General features: G+C 47.9%; 3 protein-coding genes across 3 annotated transcripts; all 3 read left to right on the forward strand.

Annotated features, from left to right (window-relative positions):
- The first annotated feature begins 3,337 nt into the window (after positions 1-3,337).
- LOC123106124 (quinone oxidoreductase) lies at positions 3,338-6,865 on the forward strand. The gene is made up of 5 exons (XM_044528337.1): positions 3,338-3,629; positions 3,721-3,859; positions 4,691-4,917; positions 5,347-5,604; positions 6,360-6,865. The coding sequence occupies exons 1-5, from the start codon at positions 3,423-3,425 to the stop codon at positions 6,663-6,665; spliced, it is 1,137 nt and encodes a 378-aa protein (XP_044384272.1). The 5' UTR covers positions 3,338-3,422; the 3' UTR covers positions 6,666-6,865.
- A 505-nt stretch (positions 6,866-7,370) lies between these two features.
- LOC123106125 (uncharacterized) lies at positions 7,371-9,504 on the forward strand. Its single transcript, XM_044528338.1, has 4 exons — positions 7,371-7,830; positions 8,490-8,657; positions 8,841-8,949; positions 9,084-9,504. The coding sequence occupies exons 1-4, from the start codon at positions 7,480-7,482 to the stop codon at positions 9,275-9,277; spliced, it is 822 nt and encodes a 273-aa protein (XP_044384273.1). The 5' UTR covers positions 7,371-7,479; the 3' UTR covers positions 9,278-9,504.
- A 2,887-nt stretch (positions 9,505-12,391) lies between these two features.
- On the forward strand, positions 12,392-16,348 carry LOC123106126 (hexose carrier protein HEX6). The gene is made up of 3 exons (XM_044528339.1): positions 12,392-12,648; positions 13,286-13,611; positions 14,878-16,348. The coding sequence occupies exons 1-3, from the start codon at positions 12,510-12,512 to the stop codon at positions 15,991-15,993; spliced, it is 1,581 nt and encodes a 526-aa protein (XP_044384274.1). The 5' UTR covers positions 12,392-12,509; the 3' UTR covers positions 15,994-16,348.
- The last annotated feature ends 586 nt before the right edge of the window (positions 16,349-16,934 follow it).

A 16,934-nucleotide genomic window follows, 5' to 3' on the forward strand; every position in this document is an offset into this window, starting at 1 on the left:
GATTACTCATGATAAGGCGCCTCCTCCTACTGAAGCTTTCCGTCGGTTTCTTACTAGCTATATAAATTCGTTGCTCTGCATTTAGCAGTTCCCACGGGACGATCAGGTCAAAGGCAAGATGGTTCTCATGGTGGACAGTGGACGAGCTGACCCAAAGCTTCAGGGACAGGAAAGTGCAAGTAAGGGAGAAGTGTTGCGCTGGGTGCGTCCGCCTGAGGGCTGGGCAAAGCTTAACACAGACGGAAGTTACCTCGCCTCCGACGGCTCCGCTGGTTGTGGTATGGTTCTCCGGGACTCCAATGGGGAGATCATATTTACAGCATGCAGGCAGCTCTTTACATGTGATAACGCACTAGAAGCTGAATTGCAAGCATGCAAAGAGGGTCTTGCCTTCGCTCTGCAGCGGACGAATTGCCCTATCCAGCTTGAGATGGACTATGTAGAAGCGGTAATGATGGTACAAGCAAAGACGCCAGACCGATCAAGGTTAATGACCGTTGTCAAGGAGATCAAGGATTTAATACAAAATGAAAGGGAGATTGTGATTATGCGCATTAGTAGAACACAAAATAAAGCTAGCCATTGTTTAGCTGCATATGGGCGATGTACACCTCGTACAACAATTTGGTTGCGAGGGGGTACAGACGATGTTATCGGGCTTTGTAAGGATGATGCACCAATTTAAGTAATACAATCCCCTTTCCCCCGCAAAAAAAAGAATCTAATTAGGGTTCGATGCATAAGATGGCTCTCAAAGGCTTTTTTTCAAGAAACTTACTAGTACGTAAAGAAATATAAGATATATTTCTTTACAGAGGGAGTACGGATTTTGTTGAGCAAGTTTGAGTGTCGGAAGATATTACTCCCTCCTTTCCAAAATACCAATATATAAAGCACACTACTTTTCTGGTCTTCATCGCACATCTTTGACTATGATTTTTTAATTGTCATATGCCAACAAAATTTCTGTAAAAGCATGTGAAATAAAATTGATTTGTAAGACGAATACAATGATATCATTTATGCATATTCAATCCATTAATGGTCAAATTCGTGCACCAAGGCCGTGTAAATTCAAGTGCACCTTACATTTTGGAAAGGAGGTTGAATACTTATTGAAACAACTGAATACTTACGGGGAAAAGGTTCTTCTCATCCGTCTATAGAAATAGTTTCATCCCCGTCGCGTGCCTCGCCTTTCATTACTAACTATTTCAACTGAATGGATCTGAATTTTTTTACTATTTAAACTGAATGCTACCGCTCGTCTCTGCCTAGGTCGTCGCCGGTGACGCTCCACCCCCACGCCGAGCTGCGGTCGCCGGCTCCTGCAACTTGCGCCTTCCCCTGTTGCGGCAGCTCCACCCGTCTATGGTTCCAGCAAAATTGTCGCACGGTTGCAGCACGGCGCCCCTTCCTTCATTGCCGCCACCTACGTTGCATGTTTGTGATTGCCAGTTCCAGCAAAGTTGCAGCACGGCGTTACTGCCTTCAGCACCATCGCCCGTCGTTGCAGTTTTGTGCATGCCGGTTCTAGCAAAATCACCCACGGATGCAGCACGGAGTTGCTGCCCCTCAACACAGTCGCTCGTGATTGCAGCTTGGTGGTTGCTGGTCCCAGCTCCGCCCGTCTACGATTCCAGCATCGTCTCCAATGGTTGTAGCATGGCGTCGTTTGTCTGCGACGTCGACGCCGCACGGGCTGCAAATCGTCGGTCCGAGCTTACCGATGAGTCGATTCCAACCCCTTGTATTGCTTGTTGCAACACCATGCTCGTCGGTCACAACACTAAGGTTTGTCGTCGTTGTGGTGGGCACTTCAAGCATGACAAATGCCCCTCTGCGCTTTAGGGGAGAGGTCATACGAGCGCTTGACCTTGGCTTGCAGCATCCCTCGTAGTCCTTTGTGGTTGTGATGCGTGCCACCCACGACAAGTGGTATGGCGGGAGATATTGGCTTGGATTTGACGGCGGCCATCTTCGATGAGGCGTTGGACGGTGGAAGACCCATGAGAGAGGGGGGGAGAGAGTGTGTGTTTGTGCATCCCTCCATCCACCATGGTCGCCCCTCATCTGAGAAGTCAATCTTCTTTCTCACAACTTCAATCAGAGGATCTTTTATTCTCTCCCATCAGTAGGTTTCAAAGGGCTCAAAGTTGCGCCATCAAGATCACACTTCCGTTCCAAGTCCGCTTCCTCGGATGCACACTTTCTGGGCCTAGCTTTTGTCCGGACTCCCCTTGCCCTTCCTCTGTTATGTCATCCACCCTTATTAGCTTGACTAGGGGCCGGCCTCACGATGACGGGGGTATAGGACACACCCCTCCTTGGGGCGATCAGCAAGCTCTTGCCTCACTACTTGTCTTTCATCTGCTAGACTCCATTAATTGCCACACTCCTCAAAACCATGATCCATCAAACCCCAAACTTCGTAGAAAAAGGGAATTTTCACATATTTAACCAGCAACATGCGGCGTCCTTCTCCTTCAACTGTCAAGGGAGAAAATTGGGTCAAAGGCTTTGCAACAAGCACATGAGCACGGACGCGCATATAGTTTCCCTCGTAGTACAACGACGGGGATAGCTGCACCTCTCTTACCCCACCAATTCGACGAGCCAGTTGACTCACCACCTATTCCTGACGATACAGGTCAGGAACTTTATCAAACTATGCCGAAACAAAGATTCCACCCAGCGCAATGTTCGTTGGATCAGTTTTACCATCATCATCCTCCAAATCAGTCCATAGCCATGGAAAATCCACGGCCCCATGCACAACCTTCTGCCAATAGCCTAGGCAAAATATCTGGAACACAAACAAGCTCTTTCCCGCTTCTCTGAACTTTGGGATATGGGCCAAGCTCCACACGAATTTCATTTGCTGAAACATTGCAGCAGTTGCACTAAACTGACGATTGGTATTCAATCTTCCCACAGCTAGCCATCGTTTTTCTGCCTCCATCTATCCCGCCTCTGCTTTCCCCAAGATCACATCATCTAATTCGTCATCCTGAAGGTCCATATGCTCGAGCATCTCCTCTATGTTATCCTCTGTCCAAGGACCCGCGCCAGACAAGGGTTCAGGTGCATCCACCTTGGTTTAACCCAAGAGATCCAGCGATGAAACCTCCCACCGGACAGCGCCCCGCGAGATTAAGGTTTAAACCCTCGGCATAGATCAGGATCGCCATCGAAGAGTACAATAAACCCTAACAGGAAAGGTACACTAGAATCGAGAATGCCATCACATCTGAATACTTAGAATCCTTTTGGCAGGTGGCCAAATAAACTCGGACATGATGAACATTTATTGGGATTCATTTTATTTTTGGGGAACAAACTTTGGATGATTGGGTTTTGATTTACAAAGAGGGGAATGGAAGGTGGCACCCGGACCGGGAGGTAGACGACGTGGCCGATCGATGACATCGACGCCCCGCTCCACTCGCCTGGCAGCCTTCCAATCCGTCTCCTTCTCCCCCTCCCCTGCCGCGACTCCTGTCGCCTTCACTCCCCGCCGCTCCAACTCGCACCCCGCTGCCCGCCTCCGCCTCCGCTGCTGTTGCTCCACCGGCGATCCGGCGGCGATGGTGAAGGCCATCAGGGTCCACGAGCTCGGCGGCCCCGAGGCAAGCACAAACCAGAGCCATCTCCTTTTTTTCTCTGGGCAGGGGCAGGGGTGGGTTCTGTCCTCTAATCGATGTGATTTCCGATGCGCAGGCGCTGCGGTGGGAGGAGGTGGAGGTGGGCGAGCCCGGGGACGGCGAGATCCGGATCCGGAACACCGCCATCGGCGTCAACTTCATCGACGTCTACTTCCGCAAGGGCGTCTACCCCGCTCCCCTCCCCTTCACCCCCGGTACCGTACCCAACCCAACCCTAATTCCTAAAACAGATTTCCACTAAGTTGATTGATTGATTGATAGTAGCTTGCTGTTTGTTGCTGGCGAAACTGAAGAAACCGTATCTATCCTGGGCCAGTTGCCACTCGAACCAACGCTGTCCCACTCACTTACCATTTTACCAGTTGAGACACCATAGTTTTATCGATCCTCGGTTGGTGTAAATGCTCAGGAGCAGGATTCTCGAGATTAACTGAGTCACATCGAATGGTCCAACTAATTTTATAGCTCAGAATTAGCGCTCAGTTGTGTTATACTGTGACATACAAGTATTAGTACGATATAGCATCAGAGTATTGCTTATATAAGTTTAGTTTATTATTGCTCAAAATTGCTGCTCACTTTTCTTATCCTGTTTCGACTAGATCGATGATAGCTTGCTGTTGAAACTGAAGAAACCATATCTACCCGGGCCTATTGCCACTCAAGCCAAACATTGTCTCACTTACCTAGGTTCAGAGACGTCTCTTGAGTTTGGCCGTTGGCTCTTTTAGATGCTCGGAAGCATGATTCTCTCGAGATCATTGCTCACTGAACATAAGACCAAATGGTCCAAATTTATTTTATTGCTCAAAGAAGAATTGGTGCTCTGGTGTGTTATCCTCTGAACATAAGACCAGATGGTCCAGTTTATTTTATTGCTCAGAATTGGTGCCCTCTTGTGTTATCCTGTGACATGTATTATATGGCATCAGACTTCTGTCATTTGGCTTGTTGGTTATGCTTTGTGCCATTATTAGTGTTTCTGTTCTATTATTCTCTAGCTTTATGGTCTGTTCCACCTCCAGGTATGGAAGCTGTTGGTGTGGTGACCGCTGTAGGGCCTGGCCTGACCGGCAGGAAAGTCGGGGATGTTGTCGCGTACGCAGGCAAGCCTATGGGTTCTTATGCTGAAGAGCAGATTATTCCAGCCGATGTTGCTGTTCCTGTCCCACCTTCAGTAAATCACAAGACAGCGGCTGCCATCATGCTCAAGGGGATGACTGTTCATATGCTAGTTCGCCGCATATTTAAGGTACATTCTGTCTTGTTCGTGTTGTGGTGTTGTGTGACATACTAATAAAGTCCTAAAGCTAAGAATTGTGCATAGGTCAATCGGAGCACCTAGATGGATAAAACACACTGTATGTGTCGAGGGGCATGATTACTGTTGATTACGTGTTGCTTGTTGAAGGCCTGATAAGCAATTTAAACTGCTTAAATGCAAGCTATCCATGTATCATATACTAAAGAGGTCCACTGTAAGAGTGAACATGGGGTTTTTCCTTATCATGGATTATTGCAAAAATAATTGCCAACCTCTACAGCATATATATGTGGATCTCTGCAACCTGTAATTACTGTGTGTCCATATGTTAGATATGCTCAGAGATCAACATCGCTTCATGTTGATTCACTTGATTGCCATGACAGAGACCTTGACTACATTTTGATTGCCGTGCAGGTTGAGACCGGCCATACCGTTCTCGTCCACGCTGCTGCTGGTGGAGTTGGATCACTCCTTTGTCAATGGGCAAACGCCCTTGGTGCCACTGTCATTGGAACTGTTTCAAATGAAGAGAAAGCCTCACATGCACATTTTGATGGATGTCACCATGTGATCATCTACACAAAGGAAGATGTTGCAACCAGAGTCAAGGAGATTACAGGTGGAAAAGGTGTAAATGTGGTCTATGATTCTGTTGGAAAGGACACATACAAGGTAAGATTGCTGTACCAGGCCCTAGTTTGGAAGCTTGATTCACTTGGAATACATATTTTTTGCCCTTCTGATGATACTTTGCGTAGAACTACTGTTTGCTGAACACTCTGAATACTGAGACGACATGAACATGATCTGCTCATGTTGCGATCATCCCAATTCCCACCAGTAAATGGAACAAGTAATATATACTCCCTCCGTTCCTAAATATAAGTCTTTGGAGAGATTCCACTATAGACCACATACAGTGCAAAATGAGTGAATCTAACTCTAAAATGCATCTATATACATCCGTATGTGGTCCATAGTGGAATCTCTACAAAGACTTATATTTAGGAACGGAGGGAGTATTTAGTACCTGTTAATGTGATCTGAGTACTCGTTTCAAAAGAATCAGTTGATGTTTCTGTAGAAGTGCATGCTCTAGCCAATGCAACCAAAAGACCGATCTGATGGAAGAGACTAGGCAATACATTTATACGTCAACAGTTTCCCTTCACATCGTCATGATTCAATAGCATTCCTGGGCATAATTGGTTGTAACTGCGCCACCTGCATTTTCATATCTTTCAATAGATACAAGCATGTTATCTGTTGTTTTGTCTGGAGTCAACGGTCTTCCTGTATAGCTTTTGTGTAACCACCTGAAACATCGCCTCTATCTTTCCTTTTCCATTATTCATATTTATGAGTTTACGGATGCATGGTGTCAGTACTGATACGGGTAATGACACCCGATCTGTTCATGTGTGCAGGCATCCTTGGAGTGCCTGGCGTACCGTGGTTTCCTGGTGTCGTTCGGGCAATCCTCGGGCTCGCCTGACCCGATCTCCATGGGCGACCTGGCGGCGAAGTCGCTTTTCCTGACGAGGCCAAGCGTGATGCACTACACAGGCACCCGTGACGAGCTGCTTGAGGTGGCGGGCGAGGTGTTTGCCAACGTGGCCAACGGGGTGCTGCACACCCGCGTGAAGCACACCTACCCGCTGTCCGAGGCGGCCCGCGCCCACGCCGACCTCGAGGCCCGGAAGACCTCAGGCTCCGTACTGCTGATCCCGTAGAACTAAGCACCATCTTCCTTTCCAGTAGGAGAAGAATGAATGAATAAACAGGGACTAGGCGATGTATGGGCTCTGGAATTACGAATGCCTGTGAATATGTTGGCAGGAGTTGGCATCTGAACACCGAATCCTCTGTCAGTCTGTCTCACCTGGTTATGTTGGATTCAGTATGAATGAATGTTTGGTGGTTATGAGTTGAACTGGATTGTGGTCTTGTTGCGCGCATCACTGTCTGTCTAGTATACATGGTGAATGTGATCATCTCATGTCATGTGTTGATTGGCTGTGAGGAGAGATGGACAGGTGTCAATGTTTTTTGCAGTACAAGTTGACCTTTTTTTTGGCCTGTCCCTGTCCCTGTTTAGGTGGAGATAACAGGTAGAGAAAAGTAGGAAATTCAAAAATATTCTTGCACATATTTTATGTGTGATGATCAGCATTTTATCTACTACCATCTCATTTGTTTGTTCGAAATGATCAGAGGAAAAAGAAGAGGAGTTGTTGGCAAGTCGACTCTTGCAGATATCTTATCTATTTCATTTGTTTGTTTCAAAATTGTTGGAAACATGAAGAAGAAGAGTTGTTCACAAGTCGACTTTGCAATCATTGTTGCAAATAAGTATAAAAACAATCAAAAGAAGAAACACAATTGAAAACGTCGGCCTTTTTTCTTCTGTTTAAAACGGACAAGATGCTAGTTGTTGTTCAAAAAAGATCCAGACAAGGAACGGTCCCAGCAGCGCTGCCTTCTACTCCGCTTCTCCGAGAAACAGAGGAGAGGGAAGAAAGGCTTGATCTTGACCGGCCGGCGTCCATGGCGGCGGCGGCGGCGGCGGCGGCGGGGCAGCAGCGGGTGGTGGTGATGCGGCACGGGGACCGGCTGGACCACGCGGAGCCCATGTGGCCGGCCAACAAGCCGCGGCCGTGGGACCCGCCGCTGACGGACGCGGGCGTCCTCCGGGCCTGGACCGTCGGCAAGCGCATCCGGGCGCAGGCCGCCGCCGACGGCTACGCGCTCCACCGCGTCCTCGTCTCCCCCTTCCACCGCTGCCTCCAGACCGCCGCCCAGGCCGTTGCCGCGCTCTGCGCCGTCCCCGACGACGCCGCGCTCGCCGCCGTCCTCGACTCCAGCGCCAATGTGCCCCTCGACGCCTCCCGCGTCAAGGTCTGTTCTCTTCCTCCTCGCTCCCCTCTCCTCCCTCCATTGCTCTGTGTTGGATTCATTCGCTCATGCTCGCGTTGATATTGGTTGGATCTGCGCCATGTTAACAAACCTGAACTTGACTTGTTTTTCAGTTAACTGAAACACACCACAGAGGTTTCAGACTTTCAGTTAACTGAACTCAAGCCAAGTTAAACTGACTGACTGTTTGTACAGATACTCATTTTGATTTAGGGTAAATCCTAACAACAGTTTAGCTTTCCGATTTGCGTCCTTATAGCCGATGAATAGCTGGGGTAAATGACTGTTCCTAACTTCCTATTGCTTAAACCTGAACTGAAGGTTCTTTATGTGCCACACACCTAAACTCACTCAAGTTGATTCTCTGAAAGAAACTTAACTTGTTGGAACAGAGATACTGATTTAGGGTGATTGTAGCATTAGTTTAGCTCTACCGTCCTGCCACCGTGGTCGAGTTGCATCGTGGATTTGAGGTTCAACTGTTGTATGCTTAGTGTACTCTCATGCGATTGCTGCTTCTACCCTCACTGCATTTTCTGTTGCAGATTGGTTAAACTAGTGCGGAGACTGAACTCTCAAGTTTGCTGTTCCTGCAGTCAACAGTTATGTACAGTGATAAGGAATCTCTTTGACAATTTCAGGTGTCGATCGAGTATGGACTGTCTGAGATGATGAATGTTGAAGCGATGGGCGCTCTCGTCAGCCAGGTCGCGCCCAGTGTCGAGAAGTGGTTCCCTGACTTGGCAGAACTCGAAGCCGTCTTGCCACCTGGAACCATCGACCATTCTACACAACCTCTCTTCCCGGAGGTCAGCTTGATCCACGAATTGTGATTTCTTTCCTTTTTGCTGTCAACATCCATTTACACAGCCAGTAACCATCTGTTAAGTCACCGTTAATCCCCAGTGTCTGCTTTTCTGCACAGACCGACAAACAGGTTGTCGCAGAAATCCATCACAGATACCTGAAACTGTCATCTTTTTCCAATGCAGGTACCCAAGTGGGGAGAGTCTGTGAGGGGGGCCAGAATCAGATACGCTAGCGTGATCAAGGCTCTCGCCGACAAATATCCTGGCGAGAACTTACTCTTAGTAACACACGGTGAGTTCCAAAGCGTGTTGCCTCTTCTATAGCAAAATAACAGTTGAGATTCAGTATACCACAATCACGCCACCGATCAGGTGTATTCTATTGATCCCATTTTTACAAGCTGAGGTGGTTTGTTGTTTCTGCAGGGGAGGGCGTGGGTTCGTCGGTGGCATGCTTCGGGGCGACGGGCATGGAGGTCTACGAGGTGGAGTACTGCGCATACGCCGTGCTCGAGAAGCAGCCTCTTCAGCCTGGCGGTGAGGGTGATGGCGAGAGTGTGCTCAAGGTGGTGGCGGATAGAAGCGGCCCGACCACGGGCATACACTATCTGGTCACCTGATGAACACAATCAAGCAGCATGATGCCATCGCCATCATCATACCACTCCTCCAGCACTGGACGGTCACGGGGAGCTTTATTAGATTAGTTTTGCAATCCCTATTTATTTCCACGAGATTTGATGCTTGATATGTCGTTTTTAGAAAATTGTGGTTGGTTCATCCTGGATATTTTTTGTACTACCAATCGTCGTGGTAATAATTCGCTAAACTGCCTTTTTTAGGACAACTTTGCATTCAGTATGAATTTTTCCCCCGAAACGAAAGACATAAGATTTAACGCATCCATTAATTAAGCAGGAGATAGTTGTCTGATTCTGATGATTAATTAACAAAGGAAAAACGGACGAAACCGATACAACACGGCCCAAGTCCACCCCCAAGCACCGAAACATACCGCGCGCCCCGCACCGCCTCAAAAAGAAGAAGCCATGACCGCTATGGGAAGAGCAGAGACTCGCCTGTTGCATCACATGACATGCCGATGACCAACATCGAACGAATGCCACGTCGCCAACACGACTCTCCACAGCGAGAATGATACTAGTGATCTGTCTTTCTGTTTGTTGATCTGCGTACGACCAAAGCTACATTCTAGAAGGTCCAGGTCGATCATCATCTTTATGCGTATCAATCTAGTCATCTAGATCTAGGGGTATATGGTCACGCGACGATCCACGCATACACAAAGGTGAGAGTGCACCATCATCGGTGGCTATAGCTTTACGTTTGTGTTGTGTACCAAAAATCGAACAGCAACATAAAGACAATGAAATGAAAAGGATGGATCATCTCGTCTTCCCTAAAGAAAATGCAGTGCAATCTCTACTGTCTCGTCAATCGTCGGTCGTACGTCGATGATGTTTCGTGTACCTACTACGTACACGCCCTATGTCAGACCCAATCCATGCCCAAATCCCCTGTTAATTAGTTAACGATGATGTGTACGTCTCATACTGCTGGATACTCCTGCCTTTGTGCTGCTGCCCCAAAGCATGAAAGGGATAAAAGAGAGAGGGATCAGCCAAGCCAGGTGTGTGGGATTGGGTGGTAGTATATGTGTAGAATCTTCCGTCCTTGCCTTCTTTTCTTTTGTAGTAGTGATGCACTAGTGCAAAGTAAGTCCTGTCGATCGCAGCTAGCTGGATCGATCTATGCCATGCATGCTCCTCACTAAAATGACATGCAGAAAAACCACTAGTAATAACACCGTTTATCCAACGTGAAATTAGTCGAGGACTAGAGTTGAATTCCACCCCTGCTCAACGCTACATAGCGTGCACGGTAGAAACACATTTTCGTCCCTAGTTACGTGCTTGTGTTCACTTTGTACTTACCCTAAGTCAACTCATGCATGGTATGTTCCAGCGATGCATGCCCTTGCCTAAACATAGCGAATTACACCTCACGAATGTGTGTATCGTCTCGAAAAAGAAAAGGAAAGCAAATGTGTGCATCGCGCGCGCGCGCGCGCGCGAGAGAGAGAGAGAGAGAGAGAGAGAGAGAGAGAGAGAGAGAGAGAGAGAGAGAGAGATGCTCAGCTAGGATAAATGAGAATTGTGTTTTCTTTCGGAAGAGGTTATTGCAAACGGAAAGATGAGATATAGCCATATAGGAAGAGTGTGAGTTTTCTTTCTTTTTGGTTATTACATTCACTTCATAATACGGCTCTCAAAGCGCCCTCCGATGATTCCTTGGATAGATCAGTTTATGGCAACTTGATGTCTGAGATCAAGGCTTTTTTGAATGATAGGCTTGTTATTCCAGTTAAAGTTCTTCGTCGACAGAACAAAGCTGCAAATAGTTTAGCGAACTTGGTAGAACCGGGAATAATACGGCTTGTTGGCGTGGGAAATCCCCTCCATGTGTTAACACTTTGGAATAATAAACCCTATGATCCCTCGCAAGAAAAAAAATCTTCATAAAGGTTTGGTTTCTCCTTTCCTCTCGTGTCTGTGGCGGTTAGGACACTTACCCGCTCCAAGCTTTGCCGATGAGCTCGTGGATCCATCTCCCCTATGCTTCGGTTAGTAGTTTACGTCCGGTTTTCTGCAAGCGGAAAGAGAAGATATAGGAAGAGTTTCTGTTTTTTTTTCTTTTGGGTTATTACATTTACATTAACTTTAGTAAAGATATGGCTGGTGGTTACGGCGCTCACCCCCTCCAAGCTTCGCCGACGAGCCCTTCATCTTCGAGTTGGCCTTTCGGGTTCCAATCCTCTTCGAGTTTGTCAATCGGGGCTGGCTCGATGGAGCTCCCGTCTCCTTCGGCGACGAAGCTATGGTTTCTCACCGTGCATGCGTGACGACAAGATTTGACGCCAGGCGCTTCGCATCGATTAAATGGTTCAACAACGATGTCTGCAACTCGGGGGGTGTTGGTCCTTGGACATTGACAAAGTCAAAGTTGGCTTTGGTAGGGAAGCGACTTGTACTAGTGGCGTAGTGGCTGTTTAGTGATGTAGGGTCCTTGAGGTGATTTTTATTATGTCTATGATATGATGCGCTGTATTTCTTATGAACCTTGAGATTTGTTTTTTTAAATTTTTGTAATGAAGAGAGACATTTTTTGTGATGTATGGAGTACATTGTAGTGATGAGGTTTTGCCGCAAAAAAAAAGTGATGAGGTTTTTTTTAAACTATTTTTCGTTATTAAAAGAAAGAGTGATGAATGCGGAGTGACACAGCACGTGGCATGCTCGGTGAGTTGCTCCAAGTCGAGCGAGGACCGGGTCGCCGACACGTGGCCCCTACCTACCCACCGAAACCGAAACCGAAGAAGCCAACGCTAGACAAAATTTGAGACCGCTAAACTGATTGGTCCTGGTGGATGTGAGTGAGGCTGAGGTGCGGTCCCCACACCACGTCCTCGTGCCGCTGGCGCTGGCGGTGGGAGGCAAGGCCAAACCGTCGGCCATAAGCATCCAACCCAACCCAACCCAACCCGAGAGACCCATCCGTCCGCGCCGGGCCCGGCTGTAAACATCTGCTAGGACGGACGGACGGACGGACGGACCAAGTGCCAGCCAAGCACGCACGCACACAGGACAAGAGAAACCGAACCAGAAGCATAGGTAGCTGACGGGTCACGATAATAAATAGGCACACCCCACGACCCCTTCCTTCCCATCCCATCCCAAGGGGCTCTCACTGGCTCAGTCCCCACTGCTGCTGGCTGAGCTCTCCCCTTCCCCCCAAATTCATCTCCAACTCCAGCCAAGAATTAATCAATCAATGGCGATAGGGGGGGCGTTCGTGGAGGGCCCGGCGGGCGGCGCCGGGTACAGCGGCCGGGTCACCTCCTTCGTCGTCCTCTCCTGCATCGTCGCCGGCAGCGGCGGCATCCTCTTCGGCTACGACCTCGGAATCTCAGGTTATTAGCTACATCCTCCTCCTCCTGCAATTCTTCCACCGAGCAGACTAGTTCGTCTAGCTCGCATTCCTTCCTTCCCCCCTTCAAGGGGAGTTCCTCAGAATGAGGAGGCATTTAACACCTACCCACCCACTGCCCGTACTCCTCCTCTGCACCCATACGCATGATCCTTCGTTCACCACCACCACTTGCTACCAACAAATTCACCTCATCAACATGACTTCTTTTTCTTCACTAGTGTCAAGAAAGAAAATACGTCTTACATTATGGGCTATGGGACGGAGGGAGTAGTATATCTCTTCTTGCGATGATCAACTCATCACCATGACTTGCTTAATTCACCGTCTCAACTCTACACTACTCCCTCCGTAAACTAATATAAGAGTGTTTATATCATTAAGTAGGGGGAGTACTACTTAATTCTAGTAGTACCACCTGTCAAACTTTTTTTCCAGTAAAACCTGTCAAAAAAAAACTAATTAATTAATCCTAGTACACAGCAGCACACCAATGCATAGTAAGATGTGAACGATGTGATTAGCCAACCCAGTTAACAATAACTACTGTATGTACTCCTGCATACAAACATGATGTGATTCTGATGTTGATTGATGGATGCACTGAATACACACTACAGGCGGCGTCACGTCCATGGAGTCGTTCCTCAAGAAATTCTTCCCGGACGTGTACCACCAGATGAACGGCGACAAGGCCGCCGTCTCCAACTACTGCCGCTTCGACAGCGAGCTGCTCACCGTCTTCACCTCCTCCCTCTACGTCGCCGGCCTCGTCGCCACCCTCTTTGCCTCCACCGTCACCACCCGCTACGGCCGCCGCGCCTCCATCCTCATCGGCGGCTCCGTCTTCATCGCCGGATCCGCATTCGGGGGCGCCGCCGTCAACGTCTACATGCTCCTCGTCAACCGCATCCTCCTCGGCATCGGCCTCGGATTCACCAACCAGGTACTCCCTACCCTAAGTGTCACATGCTCAATTAATTAGCTAGTCTTTAAATAAAATTCCAGTCACAAGCAAGTCCATGATCCATTGACTTTGACACTTGGTACCGAACTTGATCACGAGAGGCAGACGTCGCTCTGTAATTTGTCCTCATCAAAGCTTCCACGCGCACACACACACCCGAGATTACTTAGTGGACTTCGTTTTCTGCAAGTACCTTTCTTACATCACCATTCCAGTCTAGCCAGAAAGCAACCGGTTGCGGTCACCGTCTCACTGTGGATCCACTTTTGTCCTTGTCAAAATTGGCAAGTGGCACCACACCTACACACTTCATTAGTACTGTCCACAGATTATTCATTCATATTATCATATAGAATTACCTCAAGGGAAAATATTCCGTTTGAGAGTGCGCATCAGTAATAATCAAAGTCAAGTCAGCACAAGTCAACTTTTCAATCTTTTATTATTGTGGCCAGAATGAATTGGTGTAATTTTTAGTTTGGGGAATTAGATGGATTCTTTCTACTTTATATACAACACGGCAATTCGGCAATTAGAGAAAAACAGCAAGAAACCAACAAAATATATCAGTGTCTCAACTTGCTACAGCAATGTGCTGCCTGAACGGAAATGTTACGTTTGGGATATTTCAAGTTTATAGCTGCAAAAATCAAAGTCAAGTCAGCAGTCTTCTTCATGGACACAGCGACAATTTAGCCCACAAGTCAAAATTTCAACCCTTATTAAATGTCGCCAGAATGAATTGGTACAATTTCTATTTTGGGGAATTTGATGGATTATTTCTTTTTAATTAAAATACCGGGATTCATTCGTTAGATCAAACCAGGAAGAAACCAACAAAATAGATCAGTATCTCAACCTGCTAAAGTGGTGACCATTCACATCCGTGAAAGAGCAGAAAATGAAGTTCACTATGATCATCACCAAAAGCAACCACCAGCGCAACATGTTTTTTTTGCAAAAAGAGAAATACAAGATGCTCTCTCCTGAAACTTTTATGCTGTCTCAACTTTCTTTTCATATTCGTAATCTAGAAAGTATATTCATGTGTCCTCCTTGTGATATGCTTTTGCAAAAATGAAATACAAGATGCTATCTCCTGAAACTTTATGCTGTCTGAATTTTCTTTTCATACACAATCTAGAAAGGATATTCATGTGTCCTACAAGTATATCTTTTTCAGGATAATTGCAGGTTAGACTTCTATTGTACTGGTAACTAACTAATGAGTAAATTGCCTTGCAGTCGATTCCACTGTACCTCTCGGAAATGGCGCCGCCGCAGTACCGTGGCGCCATCAACAACGGCTTTGAGCTCTGTATCAGCATCGGCATCCTCATTGCGAACGTTATCAACTATGGAGTGCAGAAAATCGAAGGAGGATGGGGGTGGAGGATATCACTGTCCATGGCTGCTGTCCCCGCTGCATTTCTGACTATCGGTGCGATCTTCCTTCCTGAGACCCCGAGCTTCCTGATCCAGCGTGATGGCAATGTCGACGAGGCGAAGATGATGCTCCAGAGGCTGCGTGGCACGATGGGGGTTCAGAAAGAGCTCGACGATCTGGTCACCGCTAGCAACATATCCAGAGCAATCAAGAACCCGTACCGGAACATCCTGAAGAAGAAGTACAGGCCGCAGCTCGTGATAGCGCTCCTCATTCCTTTCTTCAACCAGGTCACGGGAATCAACGTGATCAACTTCTATGCGCCGGTCATGTTCCGGACCATTGGGCTAGGGGAGAGTGCAGCACTCATGTCAGCGGTCGTGACACGCCTCTGCGCCACAGTCGCCAACATCGTGGCCATGATCGTCGTCGACAAGTTCGGGCGAAGAAAGCTCTTGCTGGTAGGCGGTGTTCAGATGATCCTGTCGCAGTTCACTGTCGGTGCGATCCTGGCTGTGAAGTTCAAGGACCATGGAGTCATGGATAAGGAGTATGGATACCTGGTCCTGATCATCATGTGCGTGTTCGTGGCAGGGTTCGCCTGGTCCTGGGGACCTCTCACCTACCTGGTGCCAACAGAGATCTGCCCGCTGGAGATCAGGTCGGCAGGGCAGAGCGTTGTGATTGCGGTCATCTTCCTGATGACCTTTGTGATCGGGCAGACGTTTCTCAACATGCTGTGCCATCTCAAGTTCGGCACCTTCTTCCTGTTTGGCGGGTGGGTGTGCGTGATGACGCTGTTCGTCTTCTTCTTCCTGCCGGAGACGAAGCAGCTGCCCATGGAGCAGATGGAGCAGGTGTGGAGGAAGCACTGGTTCTGGAAGAGGATAATTGGGGAGGGGGAAGAAGAGGTGGATCAGGCACAAACTGGTGCAGGAGCCATAGCCATGTCCACCACACCACATAGCAGTTAGTGACATTCTTTTGGGGGGTGTAAAACCTGCACCCAGAAATGATGAACTAGTATATCTGCATGTACAAGGTGAGGTACTCATATAGCCATAATATATATATACTGTATGTATCCTAACTCAAGTCAATAGTTCAGTGCAGCTGTGAGTATGAATGAATTAATGTAACCTATATATAAGTTGATGTTTGGAATGGCAGAAAGTAATAAGGTAGGAGTATATTGCAGAGCAGCTTGACTAAATAAGATACGGTTTTGTAAGCTCTGCTTATAACTAGAGATGCATGTCAGAAGACAAGCCCTCACCTGTGCTCCTGTATATGAAAGAAACCACCTTATATATGATGATTGGGTTTTCATCAAAGTGCAATGATCTATCTATCTATCTTGGGACTCAGATAATGTCTCTTCTGTGAGGGCACTCATTTACTCACATCATATTTGTCATGAAACAAGACTGCTGACTAGATCAATGTGCTCATGTGCAGTCCAGCTTCCTGTGCAGTGAAATTGGCAAGCAATGGCAGCATGCCACTCAGACAGAGAAACAAACATGCCACATACTGAATTGTAGCTAGCATTTACAGGTTATTATTCATGCCTTGTCAAAAACGAAATCGAAATGCTACTAGTGGTTGCTGCTTTGACCCTAAATCCTAAGGAAAATCCTGTTGGGAGTCAAATGAGCTAGAGCTAGGGATCGATTAAGTGGAGGGGAGGCAGGCCTGGGTTGCCATAGGGGAGTGAATCCATGGTGATTCAGCAGCTCGGGGGTGGAGGAACGGAAGCGGAGGGGTATACCTCCGGTCGGAGCTCTTCGTCGGAAGGGAGCAGCGCACGGCCGTCCGGCGAGATCATCTTCTTCCCAGCGGCCGGCGGCGACCGCGGTTCCTCCCCTCCAGCGGCGGTCCGGCTCAGCGTGCAGCGGCGACAGTTTTTTTTTTT

The sequence above is a fragment of the Triticum aestivum genome, chromosome 5A, assembly GCF_018294505.1.
Source record: "Triticum aestivum cultivar Chinese Spring chromosome 5A, IWGSC CS RefSeq v2.1, whole genome shotgun sequence".
NCBI classification, from domain to species: Eukaryota; Viridiplantae; Streptophyta; class Magnoliopsida; order Poales; family Poaceae; genus Triticum; species Triticum aestivum.